This window comes from Acipenser ruthenus, chromosome 13, assembly GCF_902713425.1.
Source record: "Acipenser ruthenus chromosome 13, fAciRut3.2 maternal haplotype, whole genome shotgun sequence".
Classification (NCBI taxonomy): Eukaryota; Metazoa; Chordata; class Actinopteri; order Acipenseriformes; family Acipenseridae; genus Acipenser; species Acipenser ruthenus.
Window position 1 is genome coordinate 3,202,530 of NC_081201.1, and position 23,329 is coordinate 3,225,858.

At 36.7% G+C, this 23,329-nt stretch overlaps 2 protein-coding genes across 4 annotated transcripts; both read left to right on the forward strand.

Annotated features, from left to right (window-relative positions):
- Positions 1-39: 39 nt before the first annotated feature.
- Positions 40-15,902, forward strand: LOC117417780 (sorting nexin-8-like). Its single transcript, XM_034030075.3, has 13 exons — positions 40-182; positions 1,494-1,621; positions 2,820-2,949; positions 4,395-4,585; positions 5,270-5,390; positions 6,968-7,104; positions 8,241-8,321; positions 8,588-8,748; positions 9,259-9,391; positions 10,069-10,137; positions 10,891-11,040; positions 12,237-12,386; positions 12,742-15,902. The coding sequence occupies exons 1-13, from the start codon at positions 161-163 to the stop codon at positions 12,868-12,870; spliced, it is 1,602 nt and encodes a 533-aa protein (XP_033885966.1). The 5' UTR covers positions 40-160; the 3' UTR covers positions 12,871-15,902.
- Positions 15,903-20,568: 4,666 nt separating this feature from the next.
- Positions 20,569-23,099, forward strand: mrm2 (mitochondrial rRNA methyltransferase 2). Of its 3 annotated transcripts, none has more exons than XM_034031638.3 (4): positions 20,572-20,682; positions 21,078-21,180; positions 21,555-21,857; positions 22,285-23,099. In XM_034031638.3, the coding sequence occupies exons 3-4, from the start codon at positions 21,557-21,559 to the stop codon at positions 22,707-22,709; spliced, it is 726 nt and encodes a 241-aa protein (XP_033887529.3). In that variant the 5' UTR covers positions 20,572-20,682; positions 21,078-21,180; positions 21,555-21,556; the 3' UTR covers positions 22,710-23,099. The 3 variants fall into 3 exon arrangements, with proteins under 3 accessions (XP_033887532.3, XP_033887529.3, XP_058891433.1); XM_059035450.1 differs by lacking the exon at positions 20,572-20,682 and adding an exon at positions 20,717-20,759; XM_034031641.3 differs by lacking the exon at positions 21,078-21,180 and having other exon boundaries at positions 20,569-20,682.
- The last annotated feature ends 230 nt before the right edge of the window (positions 23,100-23,329 follow it).

Here is a 23,329-nt window from a genome sequence, read left to right on the forward strand (position 1 = left end):
AAAGATGTTAGTCAGCTCTGGATAGGATCAATTCCTGCGCGCTCGAGGAATTCACCGACAGGGATTTTCACTCCGGGTTATTGTTATTGTCCGCAATCAGCTGCTGGTTTTCATCTGGAAATCACATGGTGTTGAAGAAGCTCACGTGACAGACTGAGCTATGGAGGTGGAAATCAATGAAGGTAAAAAAAAACACCACTGTATATATATATATATATATATATATATATATATATATATATATATATATATATATATATATATATATATATATATATATATATATCTCAACATTGCAATATGTAATATACGGGCGAGAGTGGGACACGTCTTCGTAAGTGTGTATGTAAGTAAATTGCTGTCTGGAATGTCACGTTAACATATGGTGGTGGGATTTCTTGAGCGCGTCTGTATAATTTTGGCAGCAAAAACAGAACAAGTGTTGGGTGTTGACACTAGACACTTATTAAAAGTTACAGAGTCGAACAATTACTTGTTTTGCGTTCTCACTTTTTTTTAATCAGTTTTTATTTAGTTCCACTAGTGTACCCTAGTTGAAGGCGCATTACACTACACTCACTAGTGAAGATAGCGAGCGAAATCGTACACTTTCAGGTCTTGGCGTTCTAAACATATTAATTGAAAATGAACTGCTGAGATTATGGGGTTCATAGTGTTTCCAGTGTTAGCGTTTTTCATGTATTTAGTAGAAATTCAATCACAGTGCTTTTGGAAATACTGCGCGCTGTGGAGTTGCTTGCCACTGTACTCGCACTCGCACACTCGCACACACACACACACACACAAATTATATTCGTTTAATACGGAGCAGATGTTGTGTCAGTATTCTTACAAGTAATTTAAATAAATAGCTTATGCACACGTTAAGTCACGTTATTAGGCAACATCTGTAGATCTAAAAATGTTTTGGGTTATATTTAGGCAAACAGACACCAGTAGGTCGAGTGGGCAGTAGAACAGGGTTGTGTCCATTCTGGAGCTTGTCCTAACTTTTGTCAGGGATCTCCCCCTTGACTTTCCAGCAAAAGCTGGTGTATGGGCAGATTCAGTCAATGAAAATGGTGAATATGTAGAGATGGATCCTTGCCAGTAAAAATAACTTTTCTAGACTTAAGTATCAGAAAGGGCAAAGAAAGGTGGAACTCGTGACATTTTTTTTACAACCATATAGTTAAACCAGTAAAGTAGTTACCTGTGTATGAGACAGATACAGTTTAAAGTGCCTTACTGGCTCATGTTTAGGTGTAGTGTGTGTTGAATATATCAGTTCTGTATAGACTGTAACATGTTAGCAGTACACCAAAATAAATATTTAACTTGTTCTTCATGTACAGTTATTGTACTTATTCTGCAGCCCATGTATATATATATATATATATATACTATTTTAATTTCAGGTCACGGCTGTTTCAGCAGGTATAAAAGATTATGCACTATGGAGTCATAAACCTGTTTTTTTTTCTCTCTCCTAGGTTCTGTACCTCCCTTTTATAGGGAGGTGTATGAGGCTATCTGCTGTAAGCAGGAGGATCGTGTGCAAACGGATGTGTTTCAGAGGTTGCTGAGCAAGACAGACCTTCCAGTCGCTGTACAGAATCAGGTATAGAAAAAAAAAAACCTTTACCACCCTGTTAAAAAAGATTGAGAACAGTTTTTTGGTATGTGGTGCTATGGCATATCTTTTTTGTAAGTGTCTGTGTGTGTGTGTGTGTGTGCGCGCGCATGTGAAGGCATATCTATCTCTACATTCCATGTAGACCCATGTGTGAATATGGATCAAGAAAGCAAGGCAGACAGTTGGAATAGTGCTTAAGAGAGTACTGTGATGAACAAATCCTGGGACTTGAACAAAAAACCTATATTTTACTACAGGGTTTTCAGCTGACAACAACATGTAGAAACAAGCAGTGATTGCGTATCAGCAATACTAGCAAGTGGATTGTAGATAATAATCACTGTATACTGAAACAACAAGAAAATCCAGTGGTTTTTTTTTTTTTTTTAAGCACAGGAAGGCCTGTCATCTGCAAAAAGGAAATCATTACACAGTGAGGGAAATGAAAGAATGCCTGAAAAATAGCTTCCCTTCCTGTGTAAATAAGTGTGGCAAACTTGAAAACAATTTTTGTGGTCACTGATCGATCCATAAGTAGAGATTTTTGCAGGGTGTCACCTGGATGGCCTGTCTTTTGAAGTAGCTGTAACTCTAGCTGTAGCAATTAGTTTATAGGTGGTGAAATTAAAAGGATAGCTGGGATAGTACTGGTAGTCCTGTTAGATAAGAATAATATGTTTACAAAGCAACAAATCCTAATTAGACCAGAAATACCCAGTGGTATGTGGTATCACAGCCAGATAAGCACACTTGAGGTGGTACAAATTAATTACAGCAATTAGGCAGAAGGTTCCCACAGCTACTTCATTAGGTTAAATAGATGGGTGTATAAGGTATATAAGATCTGTTAAAAGAAACACTGCTTTTGGGCAGCAGGGGAAAAAAAAAAAGCAGTCCCACAGCCCAGTTCAAATGCACATTAAAAGGTCTGGATAGTTGATCACAAGATTCTTGTTGTTTACCCTCCTGTGCACTCTAGAAACTAGACGTTGTTGGCTATCCAGTTTCTTTACACCCCCTACAGGTAGTTTCAGCTCTAAGCACCCAGGCTTCTTACCTTTTAAACATTTCAAAAGGTTATTTTTTATTTTATTTAATTTTTTTTTTTTTTAAATTGTGTTGGACTATAGACGTTTAACTCAGGCCAGATCCATGTCCGCCAAAGATTATTTATGTTTTCTAGATTGCAAAACATGTGGACTGTAAGGAGGGTTTCCTGTCCAAGCTGACACTGTACAAAGCCCTGGCCCTGATTGCCCTGGCTCAGCAAGGGAAGCACCCGAGCCCCAAACTCCTGGAAAACTTCACCCAAGGTACCACAGCAAGGGAATGATGTCAGATTGATTGACATTAATGTCTTTGTATTTTTAATGAATCTAATAAGGAGTAAAAGAAAAAGTCCTAAAAAGAAAGTTGCATTAAACTATAGTAAATTATAAGTACAAATTGTTTTTTTTTGTTGTAGCCTGAAGTTGTAAAAAATGTATTTAAGTACTAAATGGCCCTAATACAAAGGAAAAGGATGTTAAAGTGAACATAATTCGTGATTGTCGTTCTTGACCTTCATCAACTAAACGCTTTGCTTTATTGTTTCCATAATCTGTACTTTCCTCCCCCCGAAAATAGACAGCTCAGCACAATTTTGCTCGCGTTTTGTTTTGATATAACCTTTTAATCTCTTTCCTTCCTGGATTCAAATGAGTTGTTTCTGTTTTAATTCTACTGTACTTTATTTCCAAGGAACGTTGACTGGGGTAGGACAAAAAAAGTGAACAAAACAAACATGCGCTATGTAGGGTGCATTTGTGTAAATGTCCGTTAATGTGTCATTGAATGTTTTACCTAAGTTTTTGGTGCTTGTTTTCGAACCAGTTCTGATTTTAGCCCCTCATATTCTCTTTCTGGGCCTCACTGTTTTTACAGGTGCTCCCAATATGCAAGGCTGCAGTGGGTTTTTTTTTTTTTTTTTTTTTTTTTAAATTCTCCCTGAAGCGTTTTTTTCCCCCCCTCTGTGAAAAACATTGCTTCCTGTAAACCATGCTGTGACCTTACCTAGCATTTATGTTGCCTTAAACTCACTGGAGAAAGCTGCTGAGTAAAGAGATACATTTTCATTACATTTGTATTTAACATCCCATAACTTTTTTTAAATTTTTTTTTAATGGACTCTGTTTTGGTTATATACATTTTCTGTTGAGCTGCAGAATCAGTTAGCTGATCAAAGAAGAATGTCATATACGGTGTATGTTTTAATTGTGCTCTAGTTGCAATTAGAGTCTGTCCATCTTTCACTTCCTGTGTTCAAACTCGGTACAGTCCAGTCTAGTAAAAGCAAAAGTGTTTCCTGTACGACAGATTAAGAGAACTGAAAACATCCACTTTTGGGTCTGTTGTAAACAGAAAAATGTTGTCTTGAGTAAAAATATTTCTTCCTATTTTTAGTTTTATTTTTCTATGTGAGAGTTCCTTGAAAGATTTAAACTTAGAATAATAATGGACAAGAAACAATAATAATAATAATAGTGTAGCAAAGTATGTGTACAGAATTACTTTACTCTGCACATGACACTAAGCAAACATTAAGCTAAAATGCAGAGCATCGTTTCTAGACAAGCATAGTGTCATTTTTAAATTGTTTGGCAGTTCTAAGCATGACATAATGTTGACGTTTTTATTTTACATGAATTTGCATGGTCTTTTTTAGTGATCTCATCTGTTCCAAAATGCAAAAAAATAATATGTTGTGTTCACTTGGTAGAGTTTCCAAAGCCCAATCTGGGAGAGCTGAAAGATCTACACGCACTTGGAATGCAGCCTGCCTCTGGAAACCCTCTCCTCCTCTCACAGACCCTGACAGAGCTCCTGGATATCGACACCGTTCAGGTGGAGCTCATTCCTGAGAAGAAAGGGCTTTTCCTCAAGCATGTGGAATATGAGATCACCAGTCAGGTACAACCAGCACACCAGCAATGCTTGGGGAAGATGGCATGATAATCTCTTTGATATGAGTGTGTGATTGCAATACAAATACTTTTTTTTTATTGTACATTTGTTTATGGAGTCATAAAACTAATCAAACTTGTATGCTTTCTTCTTGTAAGGAGATTCTATTATGTTGAAAGTCTTAGCCTCATTGAAGGTTCTAAGAAAAACATGTTTTAAACATGCATTTTAAATGTAAGTTATCAACAGTCAAGTGTTTGTTTACTAATTCATTGACAAGACTCAACTGAGCCCAAACAGTTACTCACCTAAAAAGGTTGGTGACTGTGCTATGTCTTCTTGTGAAGTACTGTAAGCAGGGCTGTGAAAACAAGGTAATGATTGTTAAAATTGCAGGACATGGTACTGTGCAAAGGTTGCATGCCCGGTCATTCAGCTGACTCCCGTAAATGTCTGAGACTGGAACTTCATATTTCAATCTATTTTAGAACAAAGTTCAATTCTCTAAAACCTACAATCCAATCTTTGTGCTTAGTATGCATAGGATATTAAATCTTTTCCAAGGACTGTATCAGAATGTTCACCCAATTGACTACAATTCAGTATATATTTTAGTTTTTCATTCATTTATTTCTATAAATACATGTTGTTAAAGTTGCAAGCAGTTGACTCTTAATTTTTATTGTGCAGCGTTTCCAGGCCTCGGTTTACCGCAGATACAGTGATTTTGATGTGTTTCATGAGCTTCTGCTCCAGAGATTTGCCTACAGAATGGTGCCAGCCCTCCCACCCAAAAGGATGCTAAAAGGAGGTAAATAAATGGAACCACAGGAAAAAACAGAGATTCTGGGAGTTCCATTTCCAAACAGTGCAGTGTCACATTTCTTGTTCTCTAGTGAGAATTTGCTATCCCACTTTCCATTTAGAGTTGTGCTGGTAAGTTTAAAATAAATAGGACATTGTTAGAGCAGGAGATTAAAACAATGATGTCTTGTCTTCTGAAAAATAAAAGCAAATATGGTAAATGCAAGGTGATTTTTGCATTGTTTTGTGAAAAGGGAACTGAGTAGTTCCTTTATACAGGTGGTTGAGCAGGGACATTCAGGGGTAGCTTTTCAGAAAGCTAATGAGGGGGAATTCAAATGACATACAAATTCTGAGAGATGATATTTGAAATAATGTATGTACAGGCCTGACTAACCTGTTGCATATGTTTTGATGGTCTCTATAACTCTATAACAGGGTTCCTTTTTTTTTTCTTTAGAACATGACTATCAGAAAATAAAAAAACCTGGGTACCCGTCGGGTTTTAAATTGCCCGACGCTACCTGGGTCTCTTTTTACTACCCGGCTATCGATTTATTAATTTGAGAATTTAAAGAAAATGTAGAAAATATGACAATACAGGTGGAAGCGCGGGTCTGTAGCTGGTATAATGAAGACAACTTTAAAACAAGCTTTGCATTGAGCTTTTTCTTAACTGACAGGATATCAATGTGTCACAGAAAACAATAACACACAGTGAGCGGTAAGTACACCTCAATCATAACTGCAGCGACTATTCTTCTCAGGAACTAGATCGGAAAAAAAACAACATAACATCCTGTTGGTTTATGTCAGTGATAACTCTGTGATCCATTAATAATAACCGTGTGGCTTCCAATACGGAATGCTTTATCTACAGTTATTTACTTAAAAATAAATAAGCAAATAAATCAAAATAAAATAATGTGGAGCACATTAAATGTGTTTCCTACTTTGAATGAAATATTTTCTTGGCGGAGTTTGCAAATTCCGTTTTCTCCTGCTTGGTAAAGAAATTCCACCCAATTCTTTGCTTGTGTGTAGAATTTAGTGATCAGGAACGGCACTTTTATTGTTACAACCAAACAGACACACTTGTCCCACAAACTTTTTTGCGACTTGACTGCCGTTAAAACTCAGCTGGATCAATTTACATCCATAGCGTAATAGCGGTGCTGTACTACTGCATTAGTTTTAAAACTGAACATAACAGCCATGTTAACAACAACTAAACAGAAGAATATGGCCAATATATGTCACAAAGAATCCTGCAGCATGATGCACATTTAACATTAATAACTGTATTTAAAAAGAGATTATTATTATTATTATTTTGATGTTTTCAGTACTGTCACAAGTCTACAGATCTGAAGGGACTAAATGTATGTGTACTATATAGTATTTAAATATGTATCATGTACTTAAAACATTAATATGTGTGTGTTTTTTTTTTTTTTTTAAATCATTACCTGAAAAAGATCCGGGTATTTTTCACAGCGGATACCCGGTTCCGGATTTTCTACCCGTGCCGACCTCTACAGAAAATGTAACTTTTTTTTTTCTCTTTCTTTAATACTCCTCCAGTCTTGACATCTACGACTGACCGGGAGTTTATTGAGGGTCGGAGGAGAGCTCTCAGGCGCTTCGTTAACCTGGTGGCGCGACACCCTTTCTTCTCAGAGGATGGACTTATAAAAATCTTCCTGACTTTCAATGGTTCAGTAAGTAGCTTAGCAATAGTCGGGTGAAAGCATTATTCTTCCCACAATGAAGATATCCTAAGAGGAGAAGTTGGGAGGCTACATAGCATGCTGTTTCTGTGAACACTTCAAAGAAAAGAAAAAAAAAAAAAGATCAGTCTTGAACATGCCATATATAATTCTAATATAATGTCGGAAGCCTCAAGTACTTTCTACTGAGCTTCTAATGACATACTTATTATAGTGATCAATTGGGCATGGTAATAGATTGGGCCAGAAGGCTGTACCTTCACAGTTTCTCAAGCTGCAGACATTTGTAAAGTGCTAGGGATTTACCAAAGCGCTTGTGATTGTATTTTTTTTTAAATAGCAGTGTTTTTCCGGTTACAGGCACTGTATCCAGCGTGCTGCTTTCTTCTTGGTAAGCCGCAGTGTAAAAAGTGTGGCATGTTCTTTAAAATGCCCTGTGGCATACAGTAGGCGGCATGTGCTGCCAGAAAGCTCATGTGTATAATCTAATTCAAAGGTGATGCCTTTATTAAAAATTGCACTCATTGTTGTACGTCTGGCTGAGTATCACCAAAATAAATGTATGCATATCCACTAACTCAGGACTGGATGAGCGGCTCTGGAAGAGCTGCCAGGTAATTTAAGTGAATTATGTAAGAAGTGTTAATGAGGTCAGATCAACCCTGCCCAGTGCTGTCACCATGTCCCCTGAACTTACTTATTTCAGCATGATTAAAACTGAGGAGCATACGCAACTGGAGACTTGCAACACCTTTTGTATAATTGAGTTCTCCTCAGTTGGCTTTTTATTTTCACAAAGTGTCACGCCCCAAAATGCTTTTATACTTCATTGAAACTATGCTTGTATTACAGATTTCCCTGTATTTAAAATGTATATTTATTTATTTGTCATCAAAATGTAATGGACATGAAATCCCCCCCCCCCCCCAAAAAAAAAATACTTTGAACAAGACTTACTGTATCGGCAGTTTAAAAAAATAAATAAATAAAATTCCTCTACCCCACATTTACTGTCTTTGATTTTTGTAAAATGGGGTACAAATAATATATATTCATACAGTAATATCACATATCTTTCTGCTTGTGTGTTTGCTCATTTATTAGTTTTTTTTTTTTTTTTCCAATAGGATGTACAAAACAAACTGCGTGAGTCATTCAAGACAGCAGGGGATGAATTCATGACATGTAAAATAGCAACACGGGCCAAGGTACATATTCTCTTTTACGGGAACCAGATACTCCCAATAAATCACACAGATTTCCATAACATATTAAAGAAAGTTCTACAAACAAAGTAGCAGTAAGACCAAAAAAAAAAAAAAGTATTTTAGGATTTGGGGAATGTAACATTTGTAATCAGTACTAAATAAAATAATGCATGTAGCGAATTAAAATCCTGCATTAAGAAAAAAATAAAAAAATAAATAAAGGAAATAATGATCTGCCTAATTGCATTGTGATTGCTCTGTTGCAGGAATACCTTCCAGGCGATATCCAAGCCAAGTTTTCTTCCAGCAGGGAGATGATCCGAAACATCTTCAACAGCTTCCAGAAGCTGCGGGACCAGGCGGAGAGGATGGCTGTGCGCTCAGTGGAGAACGCCACGGATCTGCTGATGTTTGGGAGGGAACTAAGGCAAGTAAAGGCAGGCAGTGACACTGTGTACGGATTTGGGAGAGGAACGGCCATGGCAGGTAGTCGCTTGGTGGTGCTTGCCCTGTACTTTTGGGTCAAGCAAAAAACTTAATTGAAGCTTGAAGACTGTTCAAAAACAAACACTTTCAAGAAAAGTCTTGAACGTGTTTGTTTTTGGCTTGTCACCATTGTCATTAATACATCATAAGGAAAGAAGAGTTGCCATGAGAAACCAGTTGCAACATTAATATGCCAAAACATGCCCCATGATTAAATTGCTCTTTTGAATTCAACTTGACTTTTCTTATTTGATTTTTTTATTGTAGTTTGACACTAAATTGCTCCTTTGGAATGACTTCCAAACAGTCCAAAACATTCCAATTCTTTGGGTCTTGTCAAATGCCAGTATTCAGTGTGATTGCTGGAGCCCAGAACTCTTAAATGCTTGAACTGTTTCGGTCTCTGTGGTGTTTCCCATGGAATGACTGGGAGATGTCTTTGACATTGCAGTGCCCTGGGCTCAGACACCATGCCAGTGCAATCCTGGGCCTCCACAAACAAGAACACATGGGGCACCATGAGGCAGTCTCTGAAAGGGCTCTCCGTGGAGTTTGCTCTACTGGCTGACAAAGCAGCACAACAGGTGAGTAAAACAGCAGAGAAGCATCTTACCACAGTGTTCACTTAGCGAATGCTGTAATGGCTCGCTGTATTACTAGTGAACACTCATGTTTTTCCAATAAGCTATGTATACAGTGAAAGAATTACAATACAAGAGGATTACCTACCATGAAATCAAACATTTGAATGTGCTCTGATACTCCTCTGGACATCCTTGTAAACAAAATGATTAATCTCAACGGCTTTCTTCCAGGTTAAATATATTCAGTAATAATAATAATAATAGTAATAATAATAATAATAATAATAATAATAATAATAATAAAGATTAAAGTGTTGTATAAAATGCCTTTGTAATGTTAGATAAATATTACAGGTATACCTATTTAAAAGATTAATTTGAATCTCTAACTACTAATATCCATTGCCTCTAAACTCCCATAAATAATGATCTTTTTTACCATATAAAATAGGATTATGTGTAATCAAATGCAAATGAGTAATTAACTGGTGTTAAATTGTTGTCATATTGTAGCAAAACCTGCCCCTTTAAACTGTGTTTGCTTCTTGGTTCCACAAGCTTATCTATATTAGAAGTACATAATTTGCCCAGTTTAATTTAAAATGCAGTTTTCTCAGTTCCTAATTAAAGCCTAATTGGGTGCCTTTTTAGTTCCATTTTTTTCATCTATTTTTTAGGGTAAAAGAGAGGAAGATGATGTAGTGGAAAAACTGAATCTCTTCCTGGATTTACTACAGTCATATAAAGTGAGTGGATTACCAGAATACCACGTTCTATGATGAATAACCCTTCTGCAAGACACTTGCTGTGCTATGTATATGCTGGAAGGCATTTTCTGAACAAGTTTGGTATAGCATTTGAGTAGGCAACAGGTTAGATCTTACAGGGATGTAAATACGATTAACTGAAAAGCAGTTTCAGATTGAGCTACAGTGAAAAGGTAACATATTGAGGAATGCCTAAAAACGTCATAATAAAACCTGGAGTAGTGCAAACTGCTATGCAATGGAAGTTGTCTTCCATACCGATCTTTTAAAAAAAGGAAGTGCAGACACAAAAACCTTGTGTAAACATAAACTTACCTTTGGAGGGGGATTAGGTCTGACATATGGCATATTGGTATGACAGTTTCCATTTTGTATATCTATAGTCATGTCAGACTGTTCTGGAAGATTTCCTTGTTAAACCTGGCTGTCTAATATACAGTAAGCAGAACCCCAGTATGGGGAAGGCTGCATACGGTGGAGTTGATGACTAATTCACAAAGCAGGCTTCTACAACTTTATAGACCAAAATATGTACTTTTTAAAGAACTTTGTTTAATAATTAGTGGAACAAGTTGCTTAGTGTATGTGTTTTTTTGTGTGTGTGTGTGTTTAATTGGCTTAATGGGATTAATGTTGCACTGTGGGACTGAATGACCGGAGGGAGCCTTGGCATTATAAAACTACCCATTGTGCCATTTGAAAATTTAAGATTGTGTTTAACTCTGCCTGCAGGATTTATGTGAACGGCATGAGAAAGGCGTTCTGCATGATCACCAGCGTGCGCTCCAGAAGTACAGTGTGATGAAGAGGCAGATGATGAGCGCCACTGTGCAGAGCAAGGAGCAACTGTCTGTGGACCAGCTGGAGTCCCGCATTGTACAGGTACAGGGGGAGGACACCAGAGAACTCTTAATACTACAGAAAAATATAAGGTTATTCAACAATGCAGACCAGTACCAGCCCCAGTCTAAAGTCTTGTTTTTGTGCGCCTTATTTCCATATAAGCTACTGAAACTATTTAATTGGGTATAGCAGGGTTAACAAAAAAACAAACTTACTAACATCAGTGAATATGCATGAATACCTGGAGAACTAACCCCTCTATTGTTCAATCTCTGCCTACTGACATAAACAGTAATGTTCAGGTATGGTGTATGTCATATGAATGTGGTTCCTACCCACTGCAAGCACCCCAGCCCTGCATGTTAAAACTACATCAAACTACCTTTTTTTTTAAGCTCCTATTGAAGATTGTATTACCGCGACCACGCTGTAGGGGGCAATGTTGTGAACGTTCAATTGCATTATAGGGGAACAGAAGGTGGAACTGCTTTACTTAAACTGAGTCTAAACTTTAATTTGAAATATTTCAGCAGCAGAACATCATTGAGATTACCCATCTTATTTCCTGGGAGGCATCAAAAACCGAAGAAACATTAAAGCAGCTCATCAAGCTGTTGCATTCTTACTGAGACCAATTAAAGGCATCGATATACACAACAGGGGTTTCTACCCATGTTAATAGAAACTCGGCATCCTAAGGGGAAAAAGATCATTTACTCAAGTTTGAGTTACTTACTGGATTAAGATCTATTAAAAGTTTCTGTTTGCTGTTAGACATGAGCCAACCAGCCATGATCGCCATGGTTCTTTAGTGTCTTGCATGACATAAGATCTTTTTTTTTAATTTTTTTTATTGAATTCATATAAAGTAACCATAAATTCACGCTAAATTTAGATGTTTTATTTAACATCATGTAATCAATGAACAAAATGATATTGCAAAAGTCTACCAGAAGCCATAATAGTAGTACAGTAGTATTTCATGTTAGATTTTGAAATGTCACATTTTAATTTGTCATTTTTTTCGTAAAGTATATGGGATAACTGCAAAGCGGTATGTAATTCAGTATGTTATAATTCAGTATGTTAACATCACATTATTTAGAAGGTTTCATTCGACTTTACGAAGCAAAATTAGTTCATTCTATTGGGTGATATAAAACTTTTGGCCATAGCGGTATACTAGTAATTAAATAAACCTTGTACTGACTTTGTTCTAATTCTGATCTTTTCAGCAAGAGAATGCAATTCTGACAATGGAGCTTCGGAACTACTTCTCCTTGTTCTGCCTTCATCAGGAGACCCAGCTGATCTACACTTACCTTCAGATCACTGCCTATATCCTGGGAGCCTTTGTCAACTCCCAGATACAGGGGCACAGGGAGGTAAGCACGCAGTTTAATGCATTATTTCACATCAGGCACCACTTACTGAATGTATGAGAGGCCCACACAAATGTAATCAGATGTGTGCATCGTAACTGTGTAAGCGGGGGGGGGGGGGGGGGGGTACAATTACTGTAGTTATTATTGGCACAACCACTGGCAATCTAAAATGTATGATTGAATAGGACCTAGCTTTAAAAGCATGTGATACAAGGGATTGGGCTGGGGTTAAACCTTCAAGCTTAACCAGAACTGAGGTAACCCTTAACTCAGTTATATCCTACATTTAAGGTATAATAACTGATGTAATTTTCCTTATTAAACATTTGATTGTGTATTTATTTTTTCCCTGTAGATGAGTGTAGTTTGGCTTGACCTTCAGCCTAAGCTGAGTTGCTTGTTTGGGGAATCAAATGGAATGCTACCCTCTCCACTGACACCCCAGCAGGGAAACTGGAAGCCTCCCAATGCCTTCCCAAATTAACTGGTGAAAGAGTAGGCATTGCACCCATCAACAAAGCAAAGATTGCTTATAATACAGTGAGCGTCAAGAAAGCACAATGCAGCAACAACGACAGGATGTTATCCTCTGACAGACGCAAAGGAAACTAGGCTTGTATCTAACATTGCACCCATTCTTTTCTGAACATACAGTACATTGCTAAACAAATGTTAATTGCAAACCTAATCCAAGGATAAGCTCAGGATATTAAGTGGAGAAAAAAAAGGCTATGTCAGATGGTGACATAACCTTATCCTGACCAGAAGTGATTAAGCATCCCGTCCATCATCTTTGGAAATTCTACACATGTAAGTGATAAAACCTACCCTACTTAGTGGCAGTATTTATACCATTTTTTGAAGGAGGGAGGTTGAAAAGGGACCACAGTAGTTTTTTAAAAATTGTAAAATGTTAGTATTAATGACTGTGAAACTTGGGACCGGTGGCACCTCCAATTTGGATGAACAGGGCTCAATTTTAAGCCGTTGCACCTAAACTCTTGCAAACTGACCACGTTGGTACAGTAATGCTAGGTAAACTTACTGGTTTTGTAGAGAGTGCCTTTGAAATATAGTGAACTAGCATAATGATTTTTTTTTATTTGCTTTGCACATCTTATTTGGTATATTTTAAGACCAGCAGGTGGTAGTCTTTTGCTGAAAATGTGTTTGTTTTTTTGTTTTGTTTTTTTAACGAAGTTTGCAAAGAGGATAGACGAACCAAATGAAATTTTGTTGATCTTGAAGCACAATGCAGTAAATGTTTTTTGTTTTTTTTTAATTTTATTTTTATTTTTATTGAATCAAATTACAGGGTTTGCATGATTTCCCCTGTTCTGGGGTCATGTATTGCATTTGGTATATCTTGATAAACGTAAAACTATTTCAAACTGGATTTTCAGTATTTTTATACTCTTCAATATCAAAATGACCATGTCTTTATTTTATAATTGAACACTAACACGAATACATTAAATGTTGTACTTATAAGCTTAGATCAAACTAGCATACATATGCACTATATTTTCTTTTCTTTAGGTTGCTGTCAAATTATGATTTATACTAAGCACATCACAGAATAAGTATTTTTAATAGCATATCAGTACAAAGACGTGTATTCTTCCTGTATGAGGATTCATAACTCTTAAATTATGACACTAAAGGGATTTTTTGGCTGTTATTAAACTCCTAGTTTTCATATTTTTACTCCTATAGATTATTCTGCGTGAGACTTGCAAACTGTGAAGAGCTGCATTTTATGCAGACATTTGAGCCAAGCGTTCAAGGAATGTTTAGCTGTTTAACAAAAAAATACTATTGCATAGAAGCCATACAGAAAATGTTTAAGTAAAATGCAAGTATTTCGTTATAATGTGGATATGTGCCAAGGAAACGGGTAGTACATTTTGGGAACAAGGCTTATTCTTAAAAAAAAAAAAAAAAAAAAAAAAAAAAAGAAAGAAAAAAAGGGTCCTATTTTGTTAACATTAATCCCTTTTGGGGCCGCATGCTAGCTAAATGCCAAAGATAGAAATATCAGTAAACGAATCCTAATATTTGGGGTTTTAAAATAACTACAGGTCTGATTATCAAAGAAGCTGAAGCTGTTTTTGCATGAAGATTTAACTCTGATGTATTTAGTTTAGTTCTTGGTGCCTTGAAGACTCACGAGGAATGTGTCAGTTTGAAACTGAACATCTGCAAAGAGTGGTTAAGTAATAACTTTGTATTAAAAATCCATAGGCATCCAGTTATCAATTGGCCATTGACCAATGCTAATTGCTGTATGAGGAAAAACTGATAAAAGCCAAAAGTCAATCTAAGTCTAATTTTGTTGAGATTTAATCCAGCTAGAATAATGTAGCCTATAACAGAATACCTGTAACTGAATACAAGTTTAGAGTTTATACTAGCATAGCAGCAGCTGTTATCCGGTGTTTAGTGCTTGCTGGTGGTGTTCAGTTTAAGGTTCTAGAATGAAAAAGCATATTTTAGATAGTCATCTGACCCCCTGACAGTTCAGGAGAAAAGTCTGTCTTTCATTACTTAGAATTACAATTTTAAGTGCATTCCCAATTCATACATATCTGGCAAAATGGAAGTTGGCCAAACAGAGGAATATATAATGGGTGTATCATTGTTTTTACCCATGTAAAAGAGCTTACATTTGAGCATATGCTGAATAATGCACATTGCCATAATTGTCAGAAATTATAGTGTAAAACAAATGTTTTATTTTTTAAAACTGTCACTTTTATAAACGTTCAGTTATGCATGGAAACATTACTGTATGTTATTTTCTTTCAATTGCTTCATCCAATGTATGTGCAGTATTTGTTACAAGTATGTGTTCTGCCTTAAGAGACATGAAGATGGGTGTGTGCTTTTTGCTTGTGATTTATAATTTGTTTTCTGTTAAAATCAAGCTAGTGGTATTACTGGAATTACCCCCAACTGTAACCCCATCTGTTGGTGTAACTAGGGAATGCATGCATGAGCTTGTAAATCTGTACTTTATAATCTTATCATTTCCACCAGGATACATAGATTTGAGAAAATTATAAATCTAGAATGTTGGAAAAAGTAAGTCAATATGAAATGTTTGGATCTTTATTGACAGATGCATTTGTCAAGTGATTGGCTTGCACTTCATGTTTTTCAGTGCGAAAAATAGCACTTTATGTGGAAATTAACAACTAATGAATTAAAAGCTGAAATATGTGTTTTAAATGTTTACAAATGTACACACACATATACATACACAAATGTTATATAAACTCTATTGAATAATAAATATATGGAACTCAGTACACTATTATCTGACTTAAAAAAAGGGTTTGTGGATTTCTTATAAAGCATTTTTTTGGAAAGAAACAAGGGTAAGAATAACTGGATAATTGAGCCTGGTAAAAGTGAAGTATCTCAGACTGAAGCTGATGACATTTATCGCAATATAAGCTAAATTATCACATAGGAATGCCCACTGCAGAGGATATTAAACTTGCTGTGAAACTACTTTTTTTGTTTAATTCTTAATTTTATTTATTTATTTATTTTTGTAATGGAAATGGTTTCTGAAGTCCTGCACAGCCACATCAAACTGATCAAAGACATGCACGGCTGTTTTCAGACCCCGGTCAGCAGTTACCTGAGACCTTAGGTAACGGAAGTTTGTGCATGATAAATGCTAATCAGTTTTTGTGAAAACAGAAGTCAAATTAAATAAATAATACCCAAAGCCAAAGTTCATTGCATTTGACAAAATGCATTTTACCAAGATGTTGTGGTAAATGATACCTTGAAAATAGAATGCTGTCAGTTTTAAGTGATGGAAAACCCCTTATTTCATTACAATTTTAGATTTATTTGAAAGGCTTTTTGGATATTACAGAAAATAGTTACATTAAAGAATGAAACAGCCAATAACAGAACCACAGACACAATTCCAGGCATTCTGATACCCACGAAATCAGTTCCAGTGTTGTCTGGTGGGTTAAATTAGACTTTCATAACAAGCACTGTAGTTAATTATGATTGCTGGCTTCTTCTGTCTTCATAACCAGGTGCATATATATATATTTTTTTGCAGGGCAGTTAAGAGCTAAAACTTATAGCCCACTAGTACAACAGTTACTATTTTATCAACATTTGCTATCAAGTATATATATGTTTTTTTCTACTTAAGTGCAAACCCAAGTATATGTGCAGTATCAAAAGCTGTATAACTGCACTAGAATAGATCTCTATGCTGTAAAATTCTCCACAAGTGTTTATAGAAAATCAATTCCTCACTTGAAACTGAAGGATAAAGGAGTTTGGTTTGCGCTTCGGGTGTAGATGACTAAAGAATAATAGCATCAGCAGTTCTCACCCTTTTAACTATAGCCCCACCGTCTTGGATCTTTGATCTTTTTGTGTTTTCCCAGTTTCTGATACATCTGACATTGATCAGTAACAGCAACTTAAAAGCCTTATTCTCACTACCCATAACAACTCGGCAACTTGCTTTGGCCCCAGTGGAACTAAAAATCTGGAACTAGAATCTAGTTAAATTCACACAAATGTTTTGGGTCAAACTGCCAATTTCAATAATCAAAAAGTCTGACGAGTTTAAAAAGTTGATAAGGCCAACTCACTCACTTTCATTAGACAAAGACTTTGTTGATATACATAGAGTCTGCACCAGGGGCTTCTGGAGGGCTTTTGTAAATTTACAACGCTGCAGTAGTAGCAAAAGATAGAGAATATTATTTTTTCTAATTTAACATTTTAACACCAAGGCCAATGCAACGTTCCCTCCGGAATCACTAGCAAAGACTGACTACTTTGCACAGCCAACATGCAAACCAGTGCACTCCTGGCTGTATGACTTACATAGATTTTATTATTGGGTGTTTCAAGTCATGGATGAAACCCGAGGGGGAAGTTTCTAATATTTTTCAAGCAAATGGCACTTTGTGAGGGAATTGGAATTCTTTGTAAAAAAATATATATATATATATTTGTGTGTCTAAAACCATGAAAAAAAGCAGGCGGCTTATTTCTGGGATGCATAACAGTGATGCTACACAATAGTAAAAAAATAAAGAGAGAATGTATTAAAACATTTTTTGACTGTACTCTCCAGAACTTGTGTGAAGTAACTAAAGTCACACATTGGTCCTATCAGCAGCAACTTGCTAAAGATACAAGCCGGAAAGAGAAATACAAGGAGACTTTGTGTGTTGCTGCAATGCAGTGATTCTTCACATAGAAATACAACCTGACACGAGGAGGTAAGTGCATCCAACATTTTGTGTTATTTTAACCTTATCCCAAGCAAATTCAGGGAAAATAAACAAATGGTCCTGTAAGACTTACAGGTGTCCTCTGCAGGGTCCTTATACTAGTGATCATCCTCGAACCTGGTTCCCATTCAACCAGTTCCTGGCTCAGTCTACCAGGTTTCCTTTGTTCTGCTGTCAATGCATAGCATTTGTGACATGACAGGTGAAATGTTGGCCAGGTGTTTTAAATCTGGAGTCATAACTAGTATCATAGCTAACAGATGGTGAGGACTTTTCTTCAATCCCCTATAGTATGAAAAAAAAAGTTACAGCAAAAATTATCTATACTATCTGAAGTGGCTTAGCTCACGATGTCTTGCATTTTTCAGATGCTGGTTCAAATCTAGGTTGATGGCCATCCCAACTGGATGATGTCCTATACTGAATGCAACCTTTAAATTTTGCATTCTATCCAATAGCACAGGAATTTCCTCTACTGCCGAGGAAACCAGTCATCTGGCCACATCTGGTGGAAGGAGGTTTTATCACAATCAGACCACTGTGGACGCATCTCTACAGGACAGAACAACAACATGGGACAATGATTTTAAACAATCTCACAAAGAAACCCCTGTAAATGTTTTAAATTGATTTTGCGAATTACGTTTATTTGTGTCTTTTTCAAATCCGAATACAAAGAGGTCCAGATAGAGGCATGTACAGTTATGTCCAAACGTTTTGCATCACCTATAATTGTAGGATTGAGATTTATATTATATTATATATATATATATATATATATATATATATATATATATATATATTAACAGAATATTTTATATAACAATGTAACCAAAGAAACTACAAGATGATATAGCAAAAAAAGTCTACCAGAAGCCATAATAGTAGTACAGTATTTCATGTCAGTTTTTTTTGTTAAGTATATGGGAAACTACAAAGCGGTATCAACGTTTCATCTGACTATATGAAGCAAAATTTGTTAATTCTATAGGGCGATGCAAAACTTTTGAACACAGTTGTATATTTTTAGCACTATGCTGGCAGACGTTCTTGCCAGAGAAAAAGACTTGACGAAAAGGCATTTAGTTTTATGATCTGTAATAAATAATAAAGTCATGCTTTGCAGAACACTGGCTATTGTTTTAGAAACAATGTACCAGTTAATGAATTATTACCATCCTATTCCGCTGGCTCTCCGTGGAAACCGTCAGCCCTAAAAATGTGAACGTCAAGCACTTCAGTTTCTCCCACAAAATCAAATTTAATCTGTCCAATCTTCTCCAGTGTGTCTACTGTTAGGCTGCTACCCTCCAGCAGCTCCGTGACACAAGAACACAGAATGTTAGGCATCATGTAATCGAGGCATTGGGGAGTAAATGTTTTTGTCATTGCAGGGATGCCAGAACTGAAATCTGGTGCAGGTCTCAAGTGAAATGCATCAATACCTTAGTCCAGACGGCAGCAACTCTAATTGCCAATTACCGGTATTTGGATGAACTTAGTTGGGAAACATTTTGACATTTAAAAGAACAAAAACAGGTTACTCTATCAAGGGTCTAAAACACATTTACACAATTACGGTAGATTTCTATATATCTCTATCTGAATCAATACCTCCCCACATCAGCAAAGACACAGCATAGGACGGAACTACTAAATCGTTTCTGTCTTTTTATCTTATCTTTAAAAATAATAATAATAATAATAATAATAATAATAATAATAATATATTAATGGAAACAATTTACTGTGCTTAGATTTGTTCCAGTGCATTGATAAAAGAAAATGTTTTAATGTTACTGAAGTATTAGGTCTGCTGTTAGTGAACTAGTATGTTACATAAATTAATCAAGTAAGCCAGGGATCCTGTGTTTACCTAGTCAAATTCCCAGTGTGTGATCTTCACGTCTTTCACAGTAGCCAGGCACCCTGCTCACGGTTTCAGGCAGTGTGTAACATTGCATTCTCCATCTCTTGTTCCCTGCATCTCTGAAAGAACTCACCTCCCTGCTGCCTATTCGATGGCTTCTCCTGGTTCCACTTTGCCCCCTAACCCGTTCAATCGGCCAGCCCCAAAGACTCTCTTGTTCATCCCCAGGAGCACTCGCCTGGGCTGCACCACCAGAACCAAGGGCCAACACCTTCGACGTCAGCATAGTTTATCTTCAAAAAAACCTGTGCTTGTTCACACTGACAGGTACACTGTTTTCGTTGCATATAACAATTTCCTCCAATATTTGGTAAGTTATTATTACCATTTAAAAATGCCATTATCTGGCTCCCAAATGAGCAGGCTTCTTCTTACCATTGTAATCATTTGACAATGTACAGTATATTTCAACTTTAGTGCAGGGATGGAAAGAAGACTTCTATTGGACATCAGTTTCACTCTTTCCTGGTTTTACTACGAGCTTGATTAGCCAGTGTATTGGTAACGAGCTCAGGTGTGCCTTATTAAACTCTCATAGAAACAGGAATGGTTCAAATCGCTATGCAATGGTCGTTTGCTATAATATACTATGTTATAGAGTAGGTGGGGCTAGCAGAGTTGCAAAGCCAAATTGTAACACGATTTTAATGGAATAAGATTTTGGTAAAAATTATAATGTTAGTATGTGAGCAACACAACACATAATCACTCATTTGAATATACTTGATTTAATTAAATTATGGGGACATTAAAAATCCCATGGCTTTCTTCTGAAGACTCGGCATTTCTGCTTTGTTTGGTACTTTGTTGTTGTGCACACTGACTGTATGTACCATCAGCACACAGAAAACGAGGATAAAACACTTTCCTGGCACAAATATTTTTCTTTAAAACGAAAAGTGTTTTTCTAGTACAGACACAGTACTGTATTTTTTAACCACTGTAAATCCCTCTGAATGATCTAAGATCCTCCCTCTGACGAGATTAGCATTCTCGCGTCACCCACCACGTGGGTTCCCCAGCTTCAGTAATGTGTTTCATTTAAAGCTGTTCGGCTGGGGAACACGACAGCGTGAAAGTAAGTTGTTGTTTTTAATTTTTTTTAAACAACACTACTATATTCAACTAGTGTATCGTGTGCTTTATGTATATAATGTAAGGCATCGTTGTAAATTGTTTTTCGCATTGTTTTGTGAATTTCGAAACACTGTAAAACATACACTGTGACTGGCATAGTGTGTGTTGCACAAAAAGGTGAAACTTTGTTGTTGCCAGTGGTAGTCTATGAAAAATATTACCGTCAACTAACTCAGACAGTGTTAGCCTAGTATTAATCTAGGTTCATTGTATGTCATTACTGTAATAATAATAATAATAATAATAATAATAATAATAACAATTACAACCTCTTAGGGGACAGTTTGGGTGGTTCGGGTTTTTTTTTTTTTAATTTCATTACAATGCTCATTTCAGGAACTCTTTTATCTGTCATCATTGAGATGAAGATCTACACCTGCAACCTGGTCACACTTCTGCAGTGGATTCCAGTCATCTGAATGCTAATGAAAACATAAAAGTCAGGTTTTAATCAAAAAAATATGTATCAGAAATGCACAACTAGTGGTATTGCATACCTTACACGTATATGCTGTAATTTTCTAAAGGATTATATGAAAAAAAAGACTGCAGCTATTATTCTGATTTTGCTAACTCTATTTAGCCCCTGAAAAGCCAATAAAGAAGCTGATATAGATATGAAAAAAATAGGCTTAAAGTCATTAATGATTAACTGAAGACCTGCGATTGATTGATTTGGCCATAAGAATACAGGTGTCTTTTATTATTACCCAAGGCGGTCGTCCTAGAATCTCGTTAACCATCATTTGGTACCTCTACCCATCAGCTAATTCTTTTTCCTTTGTTGCATTGTGTTTTTTTTCCCCCCTTCAGAAATGTTTCCTTTCTCACTTCTGCGGAGGTCATTACACATTTCTGGCCAGTGCTTGAAGAAGACCCCTCAGAATCTGAAAGGGAAGACTGTTGCAGAGCAGCGCTGGGTGGTGAGACAGCTCAAAGACCCCTTTGTGAAGGCGGCTCAGGTGCAGAATTACCGCTGCCGCAGTGCGTTCAAGCTACTGGAGATCAACGAGAAGCACAGGATCCTGCAGCCCGGTCTCAGCGTGGTGGACTGCGGAGCTGCACCAGGGGCATGGAGCCAGGTTGCAGTTGAAAAAGTCAATTCAGCTGGGGCTGGTAAGTCCAAATCAAGCTCTATAGCTTCTGTCTTTAATCAGGAAAGGGAAAGTGTGCTCAAGCTCTTCATCGGGTCAATTTGGATCAGAACAAATGCTGAGAAGATTTTTGAAAAGTTTATGTTACTTTTAAAACAGTTTTTCAGCCCAGATTTTGTCATTGTTAAAAATATCCAGCTAAATCTACTGTCAAATTATAGGATTAACCAGCTACTGGCAACTCTCTATGTTTTAAAGCAAAGCAAACTGATGTGAATGTCATACATAAAACTGTACAAAGGTTTCCCATTACATTGTTGTGTGGGTTAGTGTACTTGATTCCCCTGCATACTTCATCCAGACTGAAAACATTATTCCACTGTTTTTGAGCTTGCTGTATTATGATGCTTTATACATCCAATGCTTCCCACGTTATATTACTGTTACAGATCCTGAAGTCCCCACTGGTTTTGTAATAGGAGTCGACCTCCTTCGGATAGCCCCGCTAGTTGGAGCACACTTTCTGGCTAATTCGGATGTGACAGACCCAGCAACCCAAACCAGACTCCAGGAGCTTCTCCCTGCACGCAGGGCGGATGTCATCCTCAGTGATATGGCACCCAATGCCAGTGGCTTTAAAGAGATGGATCACGAGAGGCTGATCAGCATGTGTCTCTCAGTGCTGGAACTAGCCGAGAAAGTGCTGCAGCCCGGGGGGACATTTCTATGTAAATGCTGGGATGGAGGACAAACCAGCCTGCTCAAGAACAAGCTTGCTCAGTCCTTTCAGGACATAAGGACCATAAAACCACAGGCCAGTAGGAAGGAGTCTGCCGAAATGTTTTTACTTGCAAAGAATTACAGGAAGAAATGATCAGCAGTTTTGCATTCTTATATATCGAAAAGTTACATTTGAACTTATTTGTTAAGAGGTACCCTTGCACTCAAGTGAAGCTTGTCTGAAAGAGCACTGTACAAAGGAGGTGTGTTCTTACATGGAATATGAAAGATGTCACGATTGGATCTGAAATATGTAAAATAAAAAAATATTTGGTGACAGCATTATATCAAGTGCCATATGTTCCTTTCCAGTATGTATTATATTTTTCCATCACAGAGGGATATTAGCCATTATTTATAATAGTACAGTGCTGTAGATAAATATTTAATGTTATTCAAATGAAAACAAATACTGTTTTAAAGGTTGTATTGGCAGCTGTGTTCCCCCCTGCCCCCCCATAATAAAGATGCATACTGTATTATATGTTATAGAGCCCGATTCTCTTAAATAGCCATTTCAAAACATAGGAGATAATTTAATTTACACAACCTGTAAGCCGCCTTTGAGAGGTTTTAAGTTTTTCTCGACCTCACCAGCAGGGAAGGAACTCCCAATCCAATTAAGGAAGGGTAGAATACCTTTCATTGAAGCTGATTTGATTAAATTCTTGAAGCTTTCTGAAGGTAAACAAAAACAGAATATATATTTTTTAT

Excerpts from the sequence above, each read along its gene's own strand:
- LOC117417780 (XM_034030075.3), top strand. The coding sequence starts at position 161 with ATGGAGGTGGAAATCAATGAAG. Across the intron at positions 183-1,493 it reads GGAGGTGGAAATCAATGAAG|GTTCTGTACCTCCCTTTTAT; the intron begins GTAAAAAAAAAC and ends TCTCTCTCCTAG. Across the intron at positions 2,950-4,394 it reads CCTGGAAAACTTCACCCAAG|AGTTTCCAAAGCCCAATCTG; the intron begins GTACCACAGCAA and ends TTCACTTGGTAG.
- mrm2 (XM_034031641.3), top strand. The coding sequence starts at position 21,557 with ATGTTTCCTTTCTCACTTCTGCGGAGGTCATTACACATTTCTGGCCAG. Across the intron at positions 21,858-22,284 it reads AGTCAATTCAGCTGGGGCTG|ATCCTGAAGTCCCCACTGGT; the intron begins GTAAGTCCAAAT and ends TTACTGTTACAG.